Source organism: Neomonachus schauinslandi, chromosome 9 (assembly GCF_002201575.2).
Source record: "Neomonachus schauinslandi chromosome 9, ASM220157v2, whole genome shotgun sequence".
NCBI classification, from domain to species: Eukaryota; Metazoa; Chordata; class Mammalia; order Carnivora; family Phocidae; genus Neomonachus; species Neomonachus schauinslandi.
In genome coordinates, this window is record NC_058411.1 from 143,426,162 (window position 1) to 143,451,137 (window position 24,976).

General features: G+C 59.7%; 1 protein-coding gene across 2 annotated transcripts in view; it reads right to left on the reverse strand.

The window, feature by feature from the left end:
- ACSBG1 (acyl-CoA synthetase bubblegum family member 1) overlaps positions 1–23,073 on the reverse strand; it is a 37,050-nt gene extending 13,977 nt beyond the window's left edge. The window contains exons 1-11 of one of the 2 annotated variants that reach the window (XM_044918458.1): positions 22,903–23,073; positions 22,172–22,322; positions 19,478–19,576; positions 18,424–18,524; positions 8,443–8,663; positions 7,943–8,031; positions 7,535–7,655; positions 2,062–2,142; positions 1,833–1,982; positions 1,345–1,521; positions 497–678 (exon numbers count right to left, since the gene is read on the reverse strand). In XM_044918458.1, the coding sequence (XP_044774393.1) occupies positions 497–678; positions 1,345–1,521; positions 1,833–1,982; positions 2,062–2,142; positions 7,535–7,655; positions 7,943–8,031; positions 8,443–8,663; positions 18,424–18,524; positions 19,478–19,576; positions 22,172–22,221 (1,271 nt within the window). In that variant the 5' untranslated portion in view covers positions 22,222–22,322; positions 22,903–23,073. The remainder of the gene's footprint in view (positions 1–496; positions 679–1,344; positions 1,522–1,832; positions 1,983–2,061; positions 2,143–7,534; positions 7,656–7,942; positions 8,032–8,442; positions 8,664–18,423; positions 18,525–19,477; positions 19,577–22,171; positions 22,323–22,902) is intronic. The other variant, XM_044918459.1, reaches the window with a different exon arrangement.
- Between the last annotated feature and the right edge of the window lie 1,903 nt (positions 23,074–24,976).

Here is a 24,976-nt window from a genome sequence, read left to right on the forward strand (position 1 = left end):
ACCGTATTTGCAGACGTGCGTACGCATCTCACGGGACATGATACCGTTTCACAGACTCGCTAGTGATGGAGAATATTTCTAAGTTGGAACAGGCCAGGTTTATGCCATGGCTCCTCCCACAGCACTGTGTGGGAGTTTGAAAAGCAGTCCGAAGGCTCTGTGGTCACTTGGAGGCTGGAAAGCCTGGAAGAGGGCCCATCCCTGTGGCCCCTTCCCTGGCCCCCTGCTGAGTCAGGAAACCCCTAGGAGACTGCGAGGAGCTGCTCCGGGGGAGGTGAATGCCACCCAGAGGGAGCGAGTCAGTCCTGCCAGTCAGAACCCAGAGGTGGGGTGACCGTCTCCTGTGGAGTCTGGAAGAGGTCTCCAGCCCAGCACCTGATGGGGCCTCTGCACAGGGGTCCTAGGACAAGCCCAGCCCCGCAGATCCTCAGATGCATGCTGGCCTTATGCCCCAGCCCTGCTGCCCCCCGGCTTCCTGTCCCCTGGCCTTCCATACCTGCCTGGGCAGGTGAGGTTCTGCTCCAAGGTCACCGACATGGCCCAGAGCAGCATCTTGCGCCGGATGAAGCCAGACTGAGCCGCCACTGCCTGGATCTGCTCCATGAACTTCTCCCACACTCGAGGCACCCCCATGTGGGACGTGGGCTCCACCTCCCGCAGCGTGTTCACCAGGCTCCCCTGTTGAGCACCAGAGAGGAAGGCCTGCCGGCTCAGTGCCAGGAGGCCCCTCACACCAGGGTCAGGTGCGCACACCCCACGGGCGTCCTGCACACGTGTCCCACGCTGTCGGCCGCCACTGGGCGGCCATCCCCACTGCTCATGTGGCCGGATGCTTCAAGGCTCCTCGGTCCCCTCCCAGCCCTGGGGGCGCCACTCTTTCCTCTCTAACCCGAACATGACCATCCCCCTTAAGCAGTGACCAGTGTAGGAATGGACGAGGGACGATCTGTGCCAGGAGGTGCGGGTGGGGGGAGGTGTGCCAGGGGGCGTCTGGGAGAGCTCTCCTCATCTTAAAATACATTTCCAAAGAATGGGGGGTAGTTGATGAGACTGGGAAGCAGGGCGGTGCTGTGGCCACCTGTGACCTTCCTCTGAGGACGACCTATCCTTGACGGCTTGTGGACCCCTCTCCTCTACGTACCATCGTCAGCCCCTTCTTGGCTGGTCATGTGGGCCGTGCTGACTGCAGGGAAGAGTTCTGACCCATAAATGCACAGGGGACCCGCCCACTCGCACACTCGCACGCTCACAGGGGCACACACACGGCCCACGCACACGGGTGCACACTCGGGTGGGTGTGCGGCACACGAACTCGGACCCCTGCTCAGGCGGAGGCAGGCTGACCTTTAGGGCGTCGGGCTCGGCGAAGCAGACCTGGGCCCCCCACTGGATGCCCGTCCACAAGTCGTAGATCTGAGCGGCGATGTGGCTGAGGGGCAGGTAGCTGACCACCACCTCCTGCTGGACTTCCGCGGGCTTGATGTTGCCGGCCTGGCTGCTGTACCGTGCTGTCCACGTGATCTGGAGGACAGGCACATGGGCCCCGGCAGTGTCCCCCAGCCAGCCCTGGAAGTGCTCACCCCGGGGGCTCCGGCGACCTCTTCAGGGCCTCCTCCCACCCAGGGCGTCCCTGCGGGGAATTCGCAGAACAGGTCTCCCCTCCCCATCCCCTTCGCTGGACTCGGTCTGGACCACAGACCCGAAGGCTGTCCTACGTGTCCTGACCAGCCCCCGGGCTGAGGGGCCAGAAGAGCGTCCCCAGGGGCTGCTAGGGCAGGTCCAGTGCCCAGATCCCCCTGCAGCCAAGCCCACCCATCTGGGCTCCGTCCTACGTTGTCTTGACTTAGCATCACGCCCTTGGGGCTCCCGGTGGTGCCGGAGGTGTAGACCAGCACGCAGCACTGATTTGGCTGCTGGGCGTTGATGATGGAGTCCAGGGCCTCCTCGGGCAGCTCATCCCCCAGCTCCATGAGCTCCTCCATCTGCAGCGGGTGGGTGACGCGGGCGCTCGTCAGCAGGGTGGCCGGACTGGCCCCCGCCCCCATGCCCCTCCACACGTACCGTGTACACACTGGCCATCTTCTCTGGAGGCGCTTCTCCGTATATCACTACAGCCTTCAGATGGGGCAGGTCTTTCCAGGTCTGTGTTGGTGGGAAAAGTAATGGGGTTTCACTGAAAAAAAGTTACCTGCTGAGAAGAGCCTCCTCACCAGCTGCTGGCCTGCCTGTCAGGCACTTTGGTCACTGGGTTTCCAGGCTCTGACCTTTGACACCTGTCCCTCTTCATGCATGGCTGTCCCCTCATGAGGAAACCAAGCGTCCCAGGGCCCGGTTGAATGAAGTATGGCTTATCCCACAACTTTGTAGAAGAGAGGGGGACAGAGAGGGGAGGGGGACAGAGAGGGGGAGGGGGACAGAGAGGGGGAGGGGACGGGGGGGACAGAGAGGGGAGGGGGACAGAGAGAGGAGGGGACAGAGAGGGGGAGGGGATAGAGAGGGGAGGGGACAGAGAGGGGAGGGGACAGAGAGGGGAGGGGGACAGAGCGGGGGAGGGAGAACAGAATTCAGTCTCTTGCTGAGGGGAGGTGACAGAGCATAGAGTTCAGGAAAGCCGTGATGGCTAGAGCCTGTAGGACTGGATACTAGTGAGGAGAAACTAGGAAGAGAAAGTTCTAGAACTCTCTCATCAGGTGCCCGGTGCTCCGGAGTCTTTGGCTGAGTACCAGGGTGCCGGGCAGCCACTGCACCTGGGGGACAGAGCTCACAAGGGGCCGGAACCGTCTGTGTGTCCGTCAGCCAGCTTGCAGGGGCCCCCGGAGGCGTTCAGCAGAGACCCAGAGAGGTCAGATCTGAGCACTGGCGCTAAACCTCATAAACCTGCCCCGAAAGACCAAACACAGGCCTCAAAGTTCAGAGAGAGAAAACAGGAAGGACACGGCCCGTGGGAGAATACCAAGATGCCTAACATACATGTAACTGGAATCCCAGGAAATATTTCTTTTTTTTTTTTTTAAGATTTTTTATTTATTTATCTGAGAGAGAGAATGAGAGACAGAGCGCATGAGAGGGGGGAGGGTCAGAGGGAGAAGCAGACTCCCTGCCGAGCAGGGAGCCCGATGCGGGACTCGATCCCGGGACTCCAGGATCATGAGCTGAGCCGAAGGCAGTTGCTTACCGACTGAGCCCCCCAGGCGCCCCCCAGGAAATATTTCTTTAAAAATTGAAGTCTGAGAAATTTCCAAATTTGATTATAAACCCACCAATTCAAGACTCACAATGAACCCCAAGCAGGATAAACACAAAGAAAAACCACACCAAGACACAACATAACAAACTGCTAAACACCAATGATGAAGAAAAAAAATCTTAAAAGCAGCCAGAGAAGAAAAAGGAACACTCGTGCACTGTTAGTGGGAATGCAAGCTGGTGCCGCCACTCCGGAAAACAGTATGGAGGTTCCTCAAAGAGTTAAATATAGAGCTATCCTTATGGAAAGAGCCCAGATGTCCATGGACAGATGAATGGATAAAGAAGATGTGGTCCATATATACAATGAAATATTACGCAGCCATCAGAAAGAATGAAATCTTGCCATTTGCAACAACGTGGATGGAACTGGAGGGTGTTATGCTGAGCGAAATAAGTCAGTCAGAGAAAGACAATTATCATATGATCTCAATGATATGTGGAATTTAAGAAACAGAACAGAGGATCATAGGGGAAGGGAGGAAAAATAAACCAAGACAAGATCAGAGAGGGAGAGAAACCATAAGAGACTCTTAATGACAGGAAACAAACTGAGGGTTACTGGGGGAAAGGGGTGGGAGGGATGGGGGGCTGGGTGATGGACACTGGGGAGGCCACGTGATGTAACGAGCACTGGGTGTTATAGAGGACTGATGAATCACTGACCTCTACCTCTGAAACCAATAATACATTATATATTAATTGAGTTTAAATTAAAAAAATTAGAAAAATAGACCTACCTTATGACCTAGTAATTGCACTACTAGGTATTTACCCTAAAAATACAAAAATACACATTCAAAGGGACACAGGCACCCTGATGTTTATAGCAGCATTTTCAACAATAGTCAAACTGTGCTAAGAGTCCACATGTCCATCAACAGATGAATGGATAAAGAAGATGTGGTCCATATATACAAGGAAATATTACGCAGCCATCAGAAAGAATGAAATCTTGCCATTTGCAATGACGTGGCTGGAACTAGAGGGTATGATGCTAAGTGAAATAAGTCAGTCAGAGAAAGACAAATACTGTATGACTTCACTCATATGTGGAATTTAAGAAACAAAGCAAACGAGCAGAGGGGAAAAGAGAGAGAGCAGTAAACCAAGAAACAGACTCTTTTTTAAAAAAGATTTTATTTGTTTATTTTAGAGAGAGAGAGCAAGCGAACAGGGGGAGGGAGAAGGACAAGCAGACTGCCTGCTGAGCACAGAGCCCTATGCAGGGCCGGATCCCAGGACCCTGAGGTCATGACCTGAGCCGAAACGAAGAGTCAGACATGCTCAACCGATGGAGCAACGGAGCCCCCCAGGAGCTCCCAAGAAATAGACTCTTAACTCTGGAGAACACACTGCTGGTCACCAGAGGGGAGGAGGGGGGATGGGGGAGACAGGTGATGGGGATGAAGGAGAGTACCGGGTGATACACAGAAGTGTTGAATCACTGAATTGTACACCTGAAATTAATATTGCCGAAAACTGAAACTATATATCAACTACACAGCAACTAAAATAAAAACTTAAAAAGTCAAAAAATAAAAATAAATAAAAGCAGCCAGAGAAACAAGATACCTTATATACACGGAGAGGAACAAAGACACAAAATAATAGACTTCTCATCAGAAACTACATAAAGTTGAAAACACTGGAATGGAATCTTTAGAAGGTTGAAAGAAAAAAAAAAGTCCTATCAACCCAGAATTTTAAACCATATGAAAATATCTTTTGAAAAAAAATAAACACGTTTTCAGATGTGTATTACAAGAAATGTTGAAGAAAATCCTTAAGGCAGGAAGACGATGCCAGAAGCAGACTTGTATCTATGGAAGGGAATGGCCAACGGGTGGATAAATATGAGAGACATTTTTCCTTCTTTTAAAATGCCTTTGAATGATAAAACAATGTAGGGTAGGGTTTGTAACCTGGATGGAGGCAGAATGGAGGCGGGGAGGAGGGAGGATGTTGGTGGGGACCCTATGTCACAGGTGAAGCAGCAGAACCCTGTGACCGTGTGCAGCCCAGCGATGGTAAAGCAGACCGCCCTACGTTAAAAATGCAAACGGTAAACCCGAGGGCAAACACTAACGTAATAACTAACAAGGCGCTGGAGAGCGAATGGAATACCCGAAGACAAACTGACGCGGGGTCTAAGTGTCTTTTAGTTCGGAGCAAAGCCGCACCTTGCTTCCCTCGAGGACAGGGCAGCCTTACCAGGGAACTTGTTAGAAATGCAGATCCTCGGGCCCCACCCCAGGCCTCCTGCAACCTGACACTGAGGGGTGTGGGGCCCGGCACCCCGTGTTGAACACACCTGCGGGTGCTTCCGACACGGGACTGAGGGTGACAATCTTTGCCACGTACACGTTGCGGAAACTAGGTCAACTGTCCTGAGCAGTGTCCCACATCCGGATCCACCCGCCCATCTCCTCCCCCTGTTGCTCAACTTCTTGCTCTAACTTCTGTCCTTGCTTTTGAATGGAAAGGCTTGATGCTTTTCTGATGAAACCCTGCCTGGCACGAGCAGCCCGCAGGTGGCATTCGTCCCAGCACAGGCCCACGGGACGCGGGGCCTGCCCGGACTGTTTCGGCCTCGCCCCTGGCGGGGACTCTCTCAACACCCCCTCCTACAGTGGCTGCCCTCCGGGGCTTGTCATGCCTTCAAGCGCCAACACGGCCCTCCGTGCCCCCACGCTACCTTCTGTCGCTGCCGACCAGCCAGGCCCCCTCACTGACTCTCTCGGTTGGTTCTTGAGGTTCCCCGGTATGAACCCAGCGTGAAAAGCGCCCCAGCGTCCCTCCCCTATTGCCACTTTTACAGGGGACGGGGCGGGACTGAGTCAGCCGTCCTGCACCTCTCTGGCCCTCACTTTCCTTGTCTGTAAAATGGGCTCACAAGACCGTTTCTCGGGACCGCTATGCTGTACGCACCCGAACACAGTACCCGCCGCCTCCCTGAGATCCCGGCCCCCAGGTCTGTTTCTTTGTGTGTGAAATGCAGACGGGGGTGGATGAACTGCCTTTCAGATCTCCTAAGGTTTAATAACAACGCCTTTTTTTCTTCCCATGTTAAAGTTCTTGACTTTAACAATATAATAATTTAAGAGCACTCATATGGTACTGCTATGGGTTGAATTGTGTCCCCCAAAAAGATATGTTGAAGTCTTAACCCCCCAGTACCTTAGAATGGGCTCTTCTTTGGAAATAGGGTCTTTACAGAAGGAATCAGGTTTAAATGATTTAACCTACCATGGCTGCTGTCCTCATGGAAAGGGACTTGGACACAGAGAAGCACATGGGGGAGCCTGGGCCACGCGAATGGGGAGGTGCTGCGTCCAGAGCACCAGTTTTCGCAAACTGAAGTGGGGGGCCACAGCCTCACTGCGGGAGCTATTTCAAAACACACTCTGATCTGGGGTCGGCTTCCAGTGACTCTGCCTCAGGGGTCTGGTGGCAGCCACAGCTGGCCCAGGATTCTGATGGGAGCCAATGGCCAACCAAGCTGGCTTCTTTCTTTAGGCTTGAGGGGGCGACCTCTTCACTGGAGATGGAGGGGGGCCCCTGGTCCAGCCGCCCCTCTGGGCATCCAGATCCCACTGTCCAACCCTCAGGGACACCTCCAGAACCAGAGCCGAGCCTCCAAGTCAATCCCAGAGGCCTCCGGGATGCAAGGAGCCCCCGAAGGCCGTGCCAGGGGCAGGTGGTGGGTGCGGCTGGGGCTCGGGGCTGTCCCTGGGCTGCCACACCCTGGCCGTGGTTCATGTGGGATGCCGCCAATCAAGGGAGGGGTCTTAAGGGAATCCCCCCTCTGCAGAGGAGATCCGGCTGGCTCAAGGGGTGCTTTCGAGTTCTTGCTATGCCCCCGCTGTCTTTAGAAGACTTTAGAAGACTTGCAGCCCCCGCCCTGTGGCAGCCCCCTACCCCACCCCCGATCCTGCACTGAAGGTCAGGCTTGAGTGCTCAAGGTGTCCGGGCCCTGGCCACCCTCACGGCACACAGCCCGCCACCGGCAGAGGACCCCAGTGCCCGCAGGAGGCAGTGGGCCAGCTGGTGGCCCTAGCCCAAGGCTGTCACCCCGTCCTGGGCTTCCTGGTCCTCAGGGTCCGGAGCTGGCCAGTGGTGAGGTACCCATTGCCCTGCCTTGTTCTACGTGTATCTGTGTGTCATGGGGTTGCCGTGGAGGAGGAGGGGGACCCCGGAAGGGAGAATGGGAAAGTCCTTTGTAAGCTGGAGGTCCACAAGAACACCTGGCCTCTGGCCCCGTGCCCACTTCCCCTTGGCCCCAAACCTTCAGGATCTTTTCCAGTTGCTTCTGTGTGTCAACCACAATGATGTTGGCACGGCTGTCATGGGCGATGTGCTGGCAGGCCTCGGGGGAGCTGGTGGTGTAGATGCCGGTGACAATGCCGCTGCAAGAGCCCCCGGAGGTTCGTGTCTGAACTGGTGCAGAGCGCCTCTCCCTCGGCCCAGCCCGCAGCCCTGCTCCAGGGGGCTGCCACGCCCGGACAGGCAGGGTTTCCCTGCCAGCTCAGTACTGCTGCCCAGGCAGGGGGGCAGAGGGGTCCCGAGAGGGCCCCCGGGGAGGAGATGGGGTCTGGGCCGGGCATGGAGGCCTCTGAGAACGTGAACAACCCTCCTTCCCCTCTCTGCCCACCTCCGACCCACCGGAGACTGTGCCCCGCCCCCAGCCACTCACCCTGCAAATACCGTGCCCACCGCCGAGAAGAACCACTCCGGGGAGTTGAAGCCGAGGATGGCCACGCTGTGTGCCCGCTCCAGGCCGAGCTCCAGGACCAAGGCCGACAGGCCAGGTCAGCGGGCCCGGAAGGGGGCCTCTCATTCCCAGCCAGGCCCCCTTCCAGACCGCAGGGACCACCCTCCCAGGGCACCCAGTGGGAGAATGCCCTGGGGCCCTTGCTGCCCCTCTCGGCACCTTCCCAGGGAGTCAGGCCCTCTGCCCAGCCCAGCAGGCAGCCCAGCCCGACTCAAATGTGATCACGAATGAAAACCAGGTGTTGAGTGGCTGGCATGTGGGGAGGGCCCAGCGCGTCCCAGCGGGCCAATGCACGGGAGTGGTTTTACAGTTACTCCTTCTAGAGGCTCGCCAGGTTGGGAGCCAGGGAGGGAACCTACGAGGGTCCAGAGCTGGAAGGCAGGTCTGGGGAGGGAAAGGCTGCATCTCAAGGGGCCCCTCACCTTCAGGAAGCCCTTGGCGGCTTTTCGGGCCAGCAGGTAGTACTGGGAGTAGGAGATGTGCTCCCACGTGCCCTGGCGCTTGAAGCCTATAGCACGGAGGTCCCCATACTTGTCCAGGGTCTCGGAGAACATCTGGTGCACGGTGTAAGGAGGCTGTGGGCAGGTGGGGTGAAAGCGCGTGCGCACGCGTCCATCTGCCCGCGTTGTCCACAGCTTCTCCTCTGCGGGGGAGGGAGACCACAGCTGGGATCATGCTGGCCTAGGGTCCCCCTCCCCTGCCCCCTGAGGCCCTGGTCCTCCCGGGCCGCCGGTCCCAACAGTGCTTTGGGGGCTGGGCCATGGGTGGTGGCAGACCAGGACTGGGGCAGCTGGGAGGCTGCCTGGAGGAGGAGGTCTGACAGCCCTGAGGATAGGCAAGGCTTAGGGAGACAGCAAGGAGGTGGAGGCCGTAGAGGCACCGAGGGCCGAGACCTTTTCCTGTCTTCGTGCCAGTGGAACCTGCCCCTCGAGGCTGGGTGGTCAGTGGTGTTCAGGCCCGCCTCAGAAGAGCAGGGCCATCAGACCTCAACATGCTTCGGGGTTCCCACCCTTCCTCTGCCCGCTGAGAATCGGGGACAGGCCCAGCTGGACGGAAGCTCAAAGCCGCAGAAAGAACAGCCCTCCCGACGGGGGGACCAGAGCCCCGTGGCTCAGACTAGCCCAAGAAGTGTCCCAGCTGCAGGGACAACCTTCACTCCTTCTCGTCAGGTGCCGGCGCTGTGCTGAATCCCTCCCGCAGGGACCCAGTCTGTTCCACAGGGGGTGGTGCCTCGGTTTGCAGATGGGGCAGCGCAGCTCGGGGGGGCCCGGGCATCTCCCCAAGGTCACAGAGCCGGCCCCGCGAGCGGTAGGTGGCGACAGAAGGACCATTTCGTGCGCGAGACTTTGGGCGCACTGTGCAACCTCTGAGTCTGTTTCCTCGGAGCAAAGGTGAGGATTTGGACCTCAGGGATGATGGGGGGGGCGGTCAAAGGAAATGGTGTACATGAAGGACCCTGACACCTAGTTGGTACACAATAAATGCACATTTCCAATTTTCCAAGTTCTCCAAATTCCAGGAGGCTTGGACGGGAGGTCTAGATCCTTTTGTCTACGGGGCCTCCTTTCCCTGGGCCAGGGCCGTCCTTAGGCGGAAGAGGGGCTGCCCTGCCACCTGCTGGCTGGACTGCATGGGTGGCCCCAGCCACGGGCAGCACCAACCTCAAAACCATCCTGTGGGATGACCTCGTCCCTCCCCTCCAGACACTCTCGGTTGCACGTGGACCCTGAGGTTGACAGAAGACCCCGGGCTGGGACAGGAGAGCTGGTTCCTAGCTTCCAAGGAGGCCACGGAATTTGCCACAGAAAGACGTGGATGTGAATGCCATCAGCATCATTTGTCATAGTCAAACGCGGAGACCACCAAACGCCCGTCCGCCGGTGGCCAGAGTCAAGCCTGGCATCCCCCCGACCCCACCCACGAACACAAGTCCACCCCGAAACGGCAGACACGGCTGCTCTGGGCGCAGCACGGTGCATCTCAGACCGTGTTCCCAGAAAGAAGCCAGAAGATGCCCCGTGTATGGGAACTGTCCAGAGAAGGCGGGTTAGTGGTTGCCCGGTGGTGGGAGTCACTACAAATGGACACCAAGGATCTTTCTGAGGTGGTGGAAATGTTCTATAATCAGATGGCAGTGATATTGGTACAGCTGTAAAAATTCGCTAATCAAAAAGATGATTTTTTTCAGCAAAAAATGATCACATTAAAGTGGGTAAATTTGAGGCCGTGCAATCATACCTCAATAAAAGTTCTCTAATACCTGGGCAGCTGGAGGCCCTCTTCCCTTCCCTGGTCCCTAAACCAGAAAAGGTGGATTCTCCCTGTGGGCGGGTCCCTCGGGGGCATGAGAGGAGAGGGGCAGAGGGAGAGAGAGGGAGAAGCCGATTCCACACTAAGCGTGGAGCCCGACGCAGGGCTCGATCCCAGGACCCTGAGATCAGGACCTGAGCCAAAACCAAGTCAGACGCTTGACTGACTTAGCCCCCCAGGCACCCCAGGCCCTGTTACTCTTGTATGAGTCGAGGGTAGCAAACCCAAAATGCCCAGAGGGGCCAGGTGTCAATATCAAAGAAATAATGTGTAAAGCGGGGTGCGTGGGTGGCTCAGTCGGTTAAGCGACTGCCTTCAGCTCAGATCATGATCCTGGGGTCCTCGGGTCGAGTCCCGTGTGGGGCTCCTTGCTCGGCAAGGAGTCTGCTTCTCCCTCTGCTTGTGTTCTCTCTCTCTTAAATGAGTAAATCAGATCTTTAAAAAACGAATGCGTAATGATAAATAATACATGAGTGAAGTGCTCCAGGGTCTGTGTGGGAGGCACGGGACCAGAGTCTGCATTCCCACAAAGAATCAGGCTCCTTCTCACCGTCCCAGAAACACAGGGCTCTGGGAAACCTCCTTCTGTTTCTCTGTTCTTGATAAAGAACCATGCTCACGAAGGAGAGCTACAGTCCCAGGGGACGGTGACTGTCCCGAGCCCCACCCCCGCGTCAGGGAGGCCACAGGGCATGGTGGGAACGCTGGGCACAGCTCATCGGCAGGGGCAAGCTGGTGCCCAGCAGGAATGCAAACCAAGGGTTATCTGACATCTGGGTGTCTGGGTGCAATCACCCCGTATTTAAATGTTGGCTCACACTTAAAAAAAACATATGCGGACCAAATCAAACACAGCTGTCGAAAATCACCCATCCTTAATTCTGTGACCTCAGAGAGTCTCCGGCGGTGCAGGCGGGCAGGGGTGAGCGCCGGTCCCAGTCACTTTCCCGGCCACGCGCACTCTGACGGCTCCCAGCTTTTGGCCCTTGTTCTAGGCTTTCCAAAGGACAGATTTCTAGAAGTGGGTTCATCGACTCAGAAGGAAAGAACGCATGAACTTTGGATGGATATGTCGGACAGAGTTCCTTCGTCTAACTTCTGCTCTCCCGCTAATGGTCCTGCCTGGCGGTGCCCGCCTTCTGCGCACAGAAGGACAGAGGGGACCAGAAAGAGAAGGGATGCTGGTGGGCCCGTGAGCCTGGCTCCACTTAGCCCAGCTGCCCTGCCCAGGGAGGGGAGCCAGCCGGGGGATGGGCGCCTTGCAGCGGGGCTTGCGACCCCAGGCTCCGGCTGGCCCTTCTCTGCACCCGCTCCACCAGCCAAGCCGACCCAGCTGGGCCCCCGAGCCCCCAGCCCGGCCAGAGGAAAGGCTTTGGCGGGCACGGGGCCTGCTCGCCATCCCGGAGGCCCAGTCACTTCCCTGCCCACGGAGGGCTGCCGTGGTCACGGCTCGCCGAGTGCTCGCTTTGCAGCAGGTGGGCGGCACGTACCTTATTCACAGCCTGCGAGGCAGCACAGCTGACCCTCTGAGGAATGGGGAGGCAAGTCACCTGCGCGGCTGGGGGCAGAGCTGGGATTCCCACCCACAGGCTAACGCCCAGGCCCCCGCAGGCCCCAGCGCCCGTGTCTCCTTCCAGAAAGGACGTTCTGCCTCCTGCCCAAGGCCTGGAGGGGAGCTCAGGAGCGGTGACCTTGGGCAGCGGCCACCACTGCCTTTCCCACATTCCAGGGCTCCTGGAGAGACCTTTCGGAACCCAGATCTGACCTTGACCACAGGGTGCTGTGCACACGGTGGCCTCTAAGGAAGACCCTCTGCGACCTCAGCACATACCTTTCCAGCCAGCCTGAGCGGCTCCAGTGCCCCCTGCCCCCACCCCGTGCCTTGGCCCACGCTGTGTCTCTACCTGAGACTCGGGCCCGCCACACAGCTCTCCCGCACTTCCGGACCCAAGTACCACCCCTCCCTGAACACAGGAGTCGGGCCTCGCTGAGGGTCAAGCCTCTCCCCCAGCTGGAGGCTCTTGTAAGCAGTGTGACTACTTCCTGGGGCCCGAGTGCAGAAGCCCAGCCCGGAGCGGAGGTCAGGGGCCTTCAGGGAAAAATGAGCTAGCTTCTGTCCTATCCCTGTCCCAGGGAGGCTGGACTGAACCACCATGTGTCTAGGGGACCCAGGCCTTCTGCTCTTCCTCCCCCCGCTCACCGGCATGGCCCACAGTGATGCAGGTCACCTTCTTGCCCAAGCGCTGAGACAGGCTGGCCCACCGGTAGGTGCCTGCCTACGCGGCCACGTGAACCTCGTCCTGTGTGCCTGGGAGCCCGGCTCAGTGTCCTTCTGCTGAGGCTGCCACAGCTCAGGGGCCTCGGCCTTTGGTGCCAGCCGCCGAGCGCCCTCGGGCTTGGGGACTGAACGAAGGGGAGACAGATGAATCTCCAAGCCTGGGGGGCCTCACGCTCCCCTTTGTCTTCTCAGGTCCATGTAGGCCCACCTTTGGGCCTTTGCTCATGCTGCTCCCTCTCCCGACCTCATCTCTGTCTGAGAGGAGAGAAATCTCTGGACGACGAGTGAGAAACCCCGTTTTTCGCTATCAGTAAGGTGGCCAGAGCTGTTGGAAGGGCTGGCTGGCCCACAAAGGGCTTGGACCCTGGCCCCGCCCCAGGGCTGCAGGAATGGGCCTAATCTCACGCCCTGGACCAGGCACACAGGGTCACCGCGCCTGGGGAGCTTCTCTCCGCAGCAGCTGAGCGGGACTTGCAGAGAATGGGTGGCAGAGGCCGCGGCGGGGCGGGAAGCCTAGAGAAGCGGGTGGTGGGCTGAGTGTGCCCGAGGGTGGCTGCCACCGCACAGGGAGCCACGGGAGTCCATTACTTCCCATCCCCCCAGCCACGCCGAGTTTCGCTTCGTCCCCGCCTGGCCTGTCGTCGTGACAACCTCCCTGGCCGGAGCCATCTGCCCTCAGTGGCTCCCCCCGCCTCCTGCCCAGGGTCTCTCCCAACGTGAAGAAGCGCAAAGCAACAAAGATGTCACCAGCCCAGCCGACCCCGCTCACGACCAGCCGGGAGTGCGAGTCAGTACGAGCTTCCTGGGGGCAATCAGCCAACTATACCAAAGGGCTGGGTGGGAGGACGGGTCAGCCTGGTGGTGGGTACTGAGGAGGGCACGTTCTGCGTGGAGCACTGGGTGTTGTGCACAAACAATGAATCATGGAACACTTCATCTAGAACTAATGATGTAATGTATGGGGATTAACATAAGAATAAAACAAAACAAAACAAAACATTGCAACCAACTATACCAAAGGGCTTCAAAAAGGAGTCCCCTTGGAGCAGCAACCACACTGGCAGGAAGAGCCCGTGGGAACGGAGCAGAGGGCCGGACACTGGGAGCCCGGAGGCCCATCGCTCCATGGCTCTGTTTCTATGAGCACAGTCACTGGAAACGACCCAGTGTCCCCAGCAGGGGACTGGTAAATGCTTCAGAGGGAGCCACACCGTGGATGCTAAGCGGTCATGAAAATAAAGTTTTAAAGAGTTTAATGACAAGGAAATGCCCGCAGGAGGGCATCGGGTGGAGCGTGGTGTCAGCTCGCGGGCAGAGCGGAAACCGTCTGCATCTCGGACCCCCGCACAGCGGGTGCTCCCGAAACCCTCCTTCCTTCTCTCCGGACAGACTCTGAGCCCGCGCAACCACTGCACTTGGCTAAGCCTGTGGCGCCCGCCAGGATACGGACGGGTGAGCGGAGAAGTGGCCGGGAATTCCCACACGCGGCCCATCGGCGGCGTGAGGGATGGCCAAGGTCACAGCAGGTTAGGGGCAACAGTGGGACCAGGCCTCAGTCAGTCCCAGCAGCCGAATGGGGTGTAGGCGTGAGGGTCCATGGTCCATTCCCTTGGGGATGGGGTTGGGGGAGGAGCCTGGCCCTCAGCCAGACCCAAGCAGGAGGGAGGGCCCATGAGCTGGGGGTGCCCCTCCGCCTGCCGCTCCGAGGGTGGCTCCCGGGTGGCGGCAGAGACATAGCAATCGGGATGGGTTGCCAGCCCTTTAAAATGTCCCCGACCCCCACCTTGACATTCAACAGGGACGCAGATCCGCCGTGCCCAACCAAGCTCACGGCTTCAGTAGCAGCAGAACACAGCCAGGACCCAGCCGAGGTCCCTGTCACCCAGGAAGGCGCCCACGATCCCAACCCAGCTAGCAGTCCGCGGCCGACCACCAGCCCCCAGAACACACGAGACCATGCCAGCTCAGGGCCCGGGGTGGGCTTTCCCAAGGCCCGGCCCCCGTCTCCTCGCCTTCTCTCGCTCACATGGCCACCGGTCTTGGCCTGACCCTGGCCTGGGTCTTGTCAATCACCCATTATGCTGGGGGCGGCCCGGCAGGCTGGGAGCTGCTGTCCTTGGGGCTCTGGGATCAAGGCTTCTGAACAGCAGAGGAAATCACTCTCAATTGGCTGGGAAGGAGGAAAAACAGGGGCGAGGGCAGTGGAGGGGAGGAGAAGCCCGGGGGCGTTTACTGCTGCCGTGGGAATGGCCGAGAAGGAGCCTATTGCAGCTGGAGGGATGCATGGGCCTGGGGTGGCAGGTGCTCTCAGGCCTGGGACAGATCTGCCTCCAAGATGCTCCTGCCAGCGCCGGACCCCGAAGCCCCCGCTGCCGAGGCCAGCCTGGACGGGGGCCAGGACGCTCCCTCTGCGCACAGGGACCCTTTGCTGCGGCCCTTGGACACTGCTCAGACCTGTGCCAGGCACTCGTGGGGATATTTAAGGGGAAGAGGCCATGGCGGCCTCAGAACAGGACTCGAGATAAGGATAAGGCCTGCCTGGGACAGAACAGTTTGTCCAGACCTTGTACAGAATGTGCCAGAATGTGACTTTGGCTCCACTGTGTCTGAGGTGGGAGAGACCCCCTCCACCTGCTGGCCACTCACCAGCCTTCTTGCCCGAGGGTTAGGAGCTCTGGGTTGAGGCCACTCAGCAAAGAAAGTCTGGGGAGACCCCCGTCCTCCCTGGACCTCAGTGTCCCCATCTGAATCACAATCGGGAGGGAGGGACAAGATGGTCTCTGTGGGCCCCCCCGGGGTCACTGTTTTAGCTTTTATGTTCTACCCCCAGAATTCCACTTGTCCAGGCGTGGACCATGGCAGTGGGGGCGCTGAGATGGGCATTGCCCGCCCTGTGGTGGGCGTGCGCAGGAAACGCACACGGACCCCTGAGCCCGTCTCCACCTGCCCCGCAGAGCTCTGCTTCCCTCTGCCGGCACCCCCTTCAGGGGCACCCCTGGGGCCGGTCCCCAGGTGCCCAAGGTGGTTTTCATGTCATTTGGGGCATGAGCCCGGCCTCCGGGCCCCTCCCTTGTACACACACCCTGTCAGCACCCCGGGGATAGACATGAGCAACGCTGGGCCTGGACAAGTACGTACTCAGCCACCGCTCACAAGCCCGGGACAGCAGCTCTTTCTGCCCACGGGTCCTGTCCCCGGGCTTTAATAAAACCACCATTTTGCCCTGAAGACGTCTCAAGAGTTCTTTCTTGGCGTGGGCTCCAGACCCCACCAACCTCCCCTATATTCCAAAACTACATCAGACACGAGCCACTCTGGGCCCAGGGAAGCATCTAATACACACTCATAACTTAACTTGGACATTCGATTAGAAAAAGTTTGTACAAGGATCCCCACTTTTTTTGGCTGGTGAGGCTGGGGTTCCCACTCGTTCCCATTTCTCAGGTTAGGAGCTGTCTACATGAATTTCCTCTGTTCTCGGGGTGAAATCTGTCCTACCTTCCCCACTCCCACCCCCACCAGAGGCTGAAGCGACAGTGGGGGCCTCTGTCTCCCACTGTCCCCACCCTGCTCCCCAGCTTCAGGCTGTGAGCTCCCCAGGACACGGGTGGTATCTGTCTCCTTCCAGCCAAAGAGCAGCCGTGCCTTCGAAGCATCTGGGAAGGGTGGGCGTGAGGGACAGAGGGAGGCCCCGTGCAGCCCTTGACCCAACCGCGGGCCTCATGGGGCTAGAAACGCCCGCGTCAGAGCTCCCTGGTGGGTGTAAGAGTCTGCTGGGAAGAGTGAGCGTGGGGCAGGCCCTGGCCAGCCCCATCTCCAGCACCTGCCCTCCCTGGACCCCCTCCCCTTCCCTGCGGTGTTGCCTTGCCCTGCTCCAGCTGGGGTTCATGCTCAGCTAGAAAGAGCCAGAAAGAACTGTGTCTCCAGGGCCCGGCGCAAGGCTGACTTTGTGTGGTCAGATTCAGTGGGCCTGCCCGCTAGCTCAGAGCCTGGCCTGGGGACAGGAGCTTGAGGACCCTCAAGGTTCTGGGAACTCAGGGAGGCCCAGGTGGATGCTGACTGTGGAAGGCAGGCCTCCCAGAGCTCCCCAGAGGGGCTGCCAGCTCAACGGTTCACGGGAGGGCAGGCCGGGGCTCGCCAGGCCCGGAGGGGACCGCACTGCTACCCAGGGCCCAAAGAGGCAGCGTGGCCAGCCAGGAGTTCCACTTCCTCTGGCGGTGCGACTGAACCTCTCTGAGCTCGGTGGGGTTCTGAAGACAACATGAAAGACTGCAAACCCCTCAGCACAAAGCCCGGCACGGGGTAAACGTTCACAGGGGGCAGCCAGGTGGGGAAGGAGGATTGAACCCCTCTCACTGCCCTCCAGCCCCCTCCCTACAGTCTTCCACGGGGACGGGGGCCTTCTCCCGATCCTACGGAGCGCGCTTCGGGACAGGGCAGCCGCAAGACTCCTTCCCACCTCCTTCCCCGCGGAGCCTGGAGGCCAGGCTCCCGGCCCCGCAGGGGGGTCTTGAGAACAAGCCCCGGCACCAGGCTGGCATGTGGCGGGTGCTCGGTCCCGGCTGGACTCAGATCTCACCTCGGCCGTGCCCCAGAGTCCCCGGGGCTGAACAGGAGAAGCTGGGCAGAGCATGACACTCATGCCAGCCCCGCGGGGCTCACGAGGCCGGCCGGACAGCGCCCCGGCAGGGCTGACGTCCCCGGGGCAGCTCTGCCATGCGCCCGCTGACAGCAGTGGTCCCCAGCAGCTCCTTAGCCCAAGACGTCCAGCGCGGGAGAGGGGCAGCTTGTCTGATGGTGGCGCCAGCCCCACTGGGGAGGTCACTGGCACTTGCTCCCCGGGGAGCCTGCCCTCTTTACACCTCTCGGCATCTCTTCTAGTGGGCACGGTGACCTTTGCCTTGACGCTGCGTCTGTCCTCCAACCCAGAAAGCCAGGCCGGGGCCGCCCCTTGTCCTGTTGCTGGCTCCGCCCACCCCTCGGCCCTGCGCAGGGACCCGAAGAAATGACCTCCCCAGCTAGTTCCAGCTCGAGCACTACCACTTGCTCCCCAAATCCCAGACCTAGTCTAACCACGAGGAAGACCCCAGGCGGACCCAAACTGAAGGACATTATGGCAAAGACGCGCCGAGTTCAAACGCTTCCCCCCAGACACCCGAGCGAGGGGGCGGTCTGGGGAGTCTCTGCTCCCAGGAGCTCCTGGCGGGGAGGGTCCGCACCCCGGGGCAGGCGACACAGGATGTGCCACCCCAAGGACAGCGCAGACCCCGGAGGCGGTGACCCCTGCCCCAGGCACTTACTGTTTCAGTTTTTGTTTGACTTGCGTTGTTGCTACAATGTCAGTCGGATAGCCAATAAAAATGATGGAAGCTATGTGGTTGCTATCACTCTGATGACTCTTCGGGGTAAATGATATAGCTCCGCAGCCCTCCTGGGGCCACTGTCTGAGGGCGAACGTCTTTGCAAGCCTCCCACACACTCTGCCCACTTCCAGCCCCTCGACCGGCACCTCGCCCCAGGCAACCAGGCTGGGAGCGCCCGGCCTTGCTCCCTGGGGCCTCCACCAGTCCAGAGGCCCGGCTGCCTCCCTGCCTCCGTCCTCCCCACCACTCACTGCCTTCCCTCAGGCTTGGCCCTGACGCGGCCATAAGGAAAGGGGAGTGGTGGGGTCCCTGGGGACGTGGCGACCGGAGGGATTTCTACCTGCTGCGGCCCCCAAGTCCTGTCCTGTGGCTCCCCCAGCTGGCCTCTGCCTGGGTGCTGCCCGCAGCCCTCCAGCACCCTGGCGCAGCCCGCAGCCTCCCGGCCGGCTCACCTGACCCATCCAGCTGGGCATCCTTCTCCTTCTTTGGGGATGAGAGCGCGAGAGCATGGCTTAGGGACTCTTTGGAGAGCGTCTGCCCATCAGTCAGGGAGCTGGTGGAGAGGGGAGAAACAACGTGAGACCCTCGGGCCTGGCCTGGCACACATCTGGGCACCCCGGGGGTGACACGGGCGTCTCTGCCTCCCGGTGGGGGTCAGGGGATAAGACCTCACAGCCGCAGGCTAACCTCACCCCACCCAGGCTCTCCCTGCAGGTTCTCAGCGCTCAGCCCTGCTCTGCTCTAGTTTGTCGTGTGACTCTGGGCAACGGTACGGCTCTCTCTGGACTCAGTGTCCCCATCTGGACAAGGAAAGGCTTGGGGGTTCAGCACTGGCCGGTTCTGGGCACAACTCCAGTGGAGCCCCTCCTCCTCACTCCCACACCCCCTGGGCCTCAAACATTGGAAACAGTCATGCTCAGAAGCTCAGAGTGGAGCTGAGGACATTTCTAGGGCTCCCACGCGTCCTATGCAGACCCCAGTGAGGACTTCCCCTCCCCAAGGGAGCCTGTGGGAGGCCCTAGCCTATTCCCCCATGGAGAGGACAGGTGTGGGGCCAGAGAGATCTGGGGCTCAGGCCATCTGCCTCCACCCCTTTGCCCCTGGCCCAGATCCTCCTTGCTTCCCAGGCATGGTGGCCCTAGACAATGGATCTCCCCTTCCAGCTGGATAGCGCAAGGGGTTATGGGGTCTCTGTTGTCAACTGATCCTTGGCACCATTTCTCCTCAGGGTTCAATTGGCCAGACCTCAACGTCCTGGGTGATGAGCGGATGGAGTTCAGTACATGCACCAGAGTCAAGCAGGACTACGGCCTTACACAACTCCACAGGCATATTTCACACTCACCAGTATGTAAACAGAGCCTACTGGAGTTGTGCAGTGTGCCACCTGTGCAGCTGGTCATGGCAGCCCCGAGGGCAGGACCCTGGCTCCAGGGAGTCCCATCCGTCTGTCAGGGTGGGGCTAGTCCCATCCCTGCCCACTTCCCAGGCTGTTGGGCCAGTTACCTGCTTGTCACATTCGGCCTTATTCCTTGCTGGTACCACAGGTTCAAACTAAGTTTGCGAACGCACCCAGGCCCACCTGGCAGCAGTCTGCTTAAGAACCTGAGATAGGTTTTAAAACGAAAGACATCAGGAGGTTATGAAGGGAGGGGCCTGGGGAGAAGGGGGGCGCGTGGGGGCAAGTCGGTCCCCTTCCTGGGAACTTTGTGAGCAGGGCTCCTCTGTCTGGCACAGGGACCAAGGGGCCCCTGTGCCAGGCAGAGGGTTCTGAGTGCGTGGGACTCGTCCTGCTGACTTTGGGGCGCTGGCCGCCGCCATGACTCGCTTGGGTCGCAGAGTGGACGCTGCATCTGTTTTGGGACAGAGACAGCCGTGCTGGTACCAAACAGCCCCAGAGCTCTGGGCTCAGACAATAGAATTAGTGGGCGAATGTGGGACACGCACACACGTGGGCCGAGGGTGCCCCACCGGGAGTCCCTGAGTGGGGACAGTGAACTTGGTGCAGGCTCCACACTCTGCTGGCCATGTCCTCAAAGGTGCCTACAGCAGACTGGCCTCCGGAATCGCCGCCCCCAGATTGGTGGAGGCCGTGGTGGGCTGCGACCGCCCGCCAGATGAGTCTGCTTTAAATCCCCAGCATTGGGGCGCCTGGGTGGCTCAGTCGTTAAGCGTCTGCCTTCAGCTCAGGTCATGATCTCAGGGTCCTGGGATCGAGCCCCGCGTCGGGCTCCCTGCTCCGCGGGAAGCCTGCTTCTCCCTCTCCCACTCCCCCTGCTTGTGTTCCCTCTCTCGCTGTGTCTCTCTCTGTCAAATAAATAAATAAAATCTTTAAAAAAATAAAATAAAATAAAATAAATCCCCAGCATCAGAAGGTACCAGCAGCATGTCCTGCACCTGATAAAAATGTGTGTAAACTGCTTCTGGTTTCAAAAAAGCTAAATACAGACGAAACGAAAAGACAGCTGCCTAAGGAAGCCGGGGGCCAAGCGAGCTCATCCCGCTCAGACGCACTGCGGTCGCCCCCCATCCGGGGTCACAGGGGAGAGCCGGTCCTCCTCTGGGGACTGTGACAGGGACACCGCGCTTACCCCGTGCACGGCCCACGTGGAGCCCTGAGCCGCAGAAGGCTGGATGCCTCATTAAGAGAGGTCAGCATCCTGGAAGGGGACGGTGCCCTCACCCACCGTCTGAAACAGACTTTGCAGGACCTCCCTGTGACGTGTGGCTGCTCCCGAGGTCACAACCAGGGACTGACGTCTGGCCCAGCTCCTGACACTGAAGGGAAGGGGGCCACGCTGCGTGGTGCTGGGGCCCGTGCCCTCCCCGCGGGCCTGCTGCCCCGTGTCCGGGCGGGGGTGCCGCGACGCCCGCTTCAGTGCTCGCCCTCGCCCGCGCTCCTGCAGCTGCCGGGGGGGGGGGGGCCTCCAGCCGCGCACCCGCCCCCTCTGTGCAGTGGCCGGGGGGCTGAGAGACCAACGCTGGACAAGCCGGCCTCTTCGGCCTGGGGAGCGAGCCTGGGGACCTGGCTTTCCCAGTGTCCTCCGAGGGGAGCCACCGCGACTGCCCTGACCCCTCCCACGCCCCTCTGACTCCTGCCACTGTTCAGGGCGGCCTTGGGGGCCGGCGAGGGACCAGCAGGTGAAGTGGGACCGCCACGATCAGGACCAGCGCCTGTCAAAGGGGATGAGCACAGTATTCCTGTCCTTCTGGAAAACTAGACTCCTCCTGCTCGCACGTACCCCATAAGCACCTTGCCTTACTCGTCTTGCACAGAAACCAAATGTGCTTAGCACCTGTCCGGTCGCTCAGGGAGCGAGGAAGCTCTTGAGGGGCCTGTGTGCGCGAATATACTGTGAGCTGAGGTGCGTGGGACGGGCGGAGGGGGCTGGGAGAGCCTGCACTCCCTCTCCTAACCGTCTCTGGTCAATTGGTCTCTCCTTTGTCCTCCTGTCTTGCCCGAGGAGCTGAAGGGGACCATTTGAGGACAGAGCCTACCGAGCCTCATTCAGCTCCTCCTTCAGAAAGCCCTCGGGGATTATCCCCGACACCTTTTCACTCTCACGGCCTTTGGACCCTCCGGTTTGGGCCTTGAATGCCGCACATGGCTTGGTAAGCTCCCTGAGTCTGTCTGTCCTCTGGCCCTGAGATGCCCTAAGGTGCACAGTTGGAGCTCAGGAAACATCCTCCTCAAGTTTTCACCATGTGTGTGACCCACAAGCCAAGAGGAGCCCTCCTTTTCCATGGGAGCCCCTCCTGGAGGGGGTGTCCATCTCCTAGTTATTTTGTTGTCTTTCTTCCCTTTCACCAGTCAGGCCACTGTGCTGTATGCAATAGGTGCTCAATAAATGCTTTCTGAGGCTCACCAGAATTGGCCCATCTGGGTTCAGCTCCACTAGCTGTGTGACCCTGGGCAAGTCACCGTACCTCTTGGAGCCTCGGTGCTCTGCGTCAGCCCTGTGTCTGTGGTGTCTGTGGTGAGGATACAGGATACCTGCAAAGTGCTTAGTGCTCAGTGGCTCTCACATATTGCTGGGGGGCTGTCATGGGTCTTTTGGGGAGCAAGGAGAAGAAAGTTCTTGGGTACGATTGGGAGGGTGACTCAGTGGAATGGAAACCCCCAAACCCAAGACTGGGGGTCCAGGTGCCACGTGGCCCGGGTACTCTCCCTGGGAGGAGGATGGGGTCCCTGTTCCTTACACGGTCCTCAGGATGGAGTTGGCAGACCTGAGCAGGAGCATCTCTGACATGGTCCCCGTGGGGCGGCCGCGCCCCTCGAGCTCACCCAGGAGACAGTGGGGACCTTAGGGAACGCATCAGCCCCAGAGAGGCCCCGCTCCACCAAACCGCCCTGCAACAGAGACACAGTGTGCATCACGGGCCGTGGCCGGACTGGGTGAGGACGCAGGTGCCCTCCTTGCTGGGCAGGACTCACCGGCTCCCGAGGCTGGGCACCTGACTGTAATTTACTGCCTGCTAAGCCCACACATCTCATCACATCGAGAACAACACAGAGTCGCCTTCGGGCTCCAGTTTCTATTCCCTGGGCCAGGCGCTTACCAGGATGAGCAAACCAATCAGAGCCCCAGGACTCCTGCTTTGCACACTCCTGACCCCCCCGCCGGCTGCCCTCCCCATTCCTTCTTCCAGTTCTTGCTTCTCTCTGCCCCGGGTGCGAGGGGAGACCCTATCTCCTGGAACACAGCAGAGGATTTCAGGGCAGGGCGTTGCCCCAACATTCCTCAGATCCTAAAAGGCCCCAGCTGGGACAGGAGCAGCACCTCCTCCAGAACCCAGCGTCCCGGCCACCCCGGCTGGAGCGTGCCACGCCAGCAGCCCACCCAGGAGCTGCATCCGCATGGGCCTCTCTGATCCCCCCACACGGTGGCCCACGCCACTCACTTCTCCTTAGTCCACATGGCCTGTCTCACCTCGAAGATTGGACTCCCGGCAGCTCTCTCAGGATCCCAGGTTCCTGGCCGAACACCCCCCGGAGGGAGAGTGGACGCCCAGCAGGGCCGGGTCTGACTGCACAGGGTGCTCACCTGTCTCCCCTATGCGGAGGCAGGGACAGGGCTCCGCGTTCCCTGCGCTCCGTTGGCTAAGGCACCAGGTGTGGGAGTCGGTGCTGCCCGGGCTCCAGGTAATAAGGCAGTGGGGCTGGGCATGCGTGGGGACCCGCCCCGGCCTGCCCGGGGGCTGTGGGTGAGGTGTGGCCCCAGACACCTCTGACCCACCTGGCGCGGGCCCCAGCTGCCCACCTGTGAGCCTTACCTCAGAGGGTGGGGAGCAGGAGAGGAAGAGGGACCTGCCAGTGTGGGGAGGGGAGGCGGTCTGTGGGCTGCAGGGCGACATGGCCCTGGGGCTGGGCGCTGCACCTGAAGCCCGCCTGGGCTCACGCGGCGGGCTGGGAGCTTCACTTTTGGTTTGGTTTCGACGTTTTAACTTGTCTTTACTAAATGCAGGAGCTGTGCCAAGCACCTTACTCGCGCCGGCTCCTTGCATGCTCTCTACAGCCCTGCGGTGGAGGCTTTCTCCAGAGCCCGGGCTCCAGACGAGCAGCAGAGTGGCCCGGAGAGCCTGAGACTGGCCCGGTGTCGCGTGCCCCACAAGAAGGCCGAGCAGGGATCGGATCCCGGGTCTCTGTGACCCGCTCCAGAACCAGGACACTACGTGCGCTAGATTTACCCGTTATCCGCGTCATAAAACAGCTTTCTCTCCCCGTCCCAGGGCAGCAAATGCCCCTGCCCCTTGCCCTCTCGTGCCCCCTCCACTTCTTCTCCCACCTTGGGACTTGGCAGGATTGTGGCATCAAACCCAAACCTTCTAACACCAGGGTCCCTGCTCCTTGGAAACCCCCTCCCAGCCGCCCCTCCAGCCCTGGGGGCCCCCACCCCTAAGCGATCCCTTGCAAGCTACAACTTCAGGGTCCGGACTGCCTCTGGGGGAGGGGAAGACATGCAGGGCCCCGCTGGGCATTCAGGTGGAATTATAAGCCCCACCTGAAGGCCTAGGGGCAGGACACAGGTGGTTCCACGGCCCTGACCCCAGTCAGATGTCAGATGCCTCCCGACTACCCCAGTAAGCTGGTCAGTCAATGCCTGCGCACCCACTTCAAGAAAATTCTGCCCTTCACAAAATTCCAGTTCCTTAAAGTTCTCTTTTCCTGACAGTGCATGCCCACTGCCACTTCAGGCTGTCCTGACCATCTGGGTCAGGGGTCCTAGCCCTGAGCCTCTATGGGTCATGAGCCCCTTTGAGAACCTGGCAGAATTCCCCCTCACCCCCCACCAGTGCTTTGGAAGGGTTCCCAGCCCCAGCGAACCCCAGGAAGGAACGCAGACCTCCTCTGTCCCTGGGACACGGATGACTCCTCCCTCCTCCCGCTGCTCTCCTGCTGAGGGCTGAGCTGCGGCGGCATTAATGATTGGACTTGGCGCTGGGCATGGGTGTGGGTGGGGGATGGCATCAGAAAGGTCCTCAGTTCAAGAGCTGGCAGCAACCCCATGCCTGGGTCTCTCAGCCCCCCCGGGGCAACTGGAAACAGTTTCTAAATGGACGAGGAGCCTGGGTAAATAGGCTTCTTCCAGGATCAGGATGGCTTGGGAAATGTGTAATCGTCACTTTCCGTCCCCTTGCAAAACCCACAAGCAGCCTCCTGTTCTTCAGACCCCCCTCCTCCAGGAAGCCCTCTGGGAGAGACCCTCTGGAGCTGCCCTGGCTGAGCCCCTCCCAGAGCACTTAGCATAGAGGCTGGGTGTTATTTTGTTAAACGTAACTGTCTACAATAAATAAAAATCTGAATTAAGCCCATATTCCCGGAGCTGGAAATGATCTGTCCCTTCCCCAGGTCTCACAGCTCCAGGGGGGTCCTCCTTCCTACCGCGAAGAGTGCTTCAGCAGCCCCTACAGAGGGGGCATGGGGGCCTTGCCTCGAAGGCTGAGAGGTGACGGCAGTCAGGTGATGGTCAGTAACCAGAGGAGCATTCAAGGTCACTGGGCTTA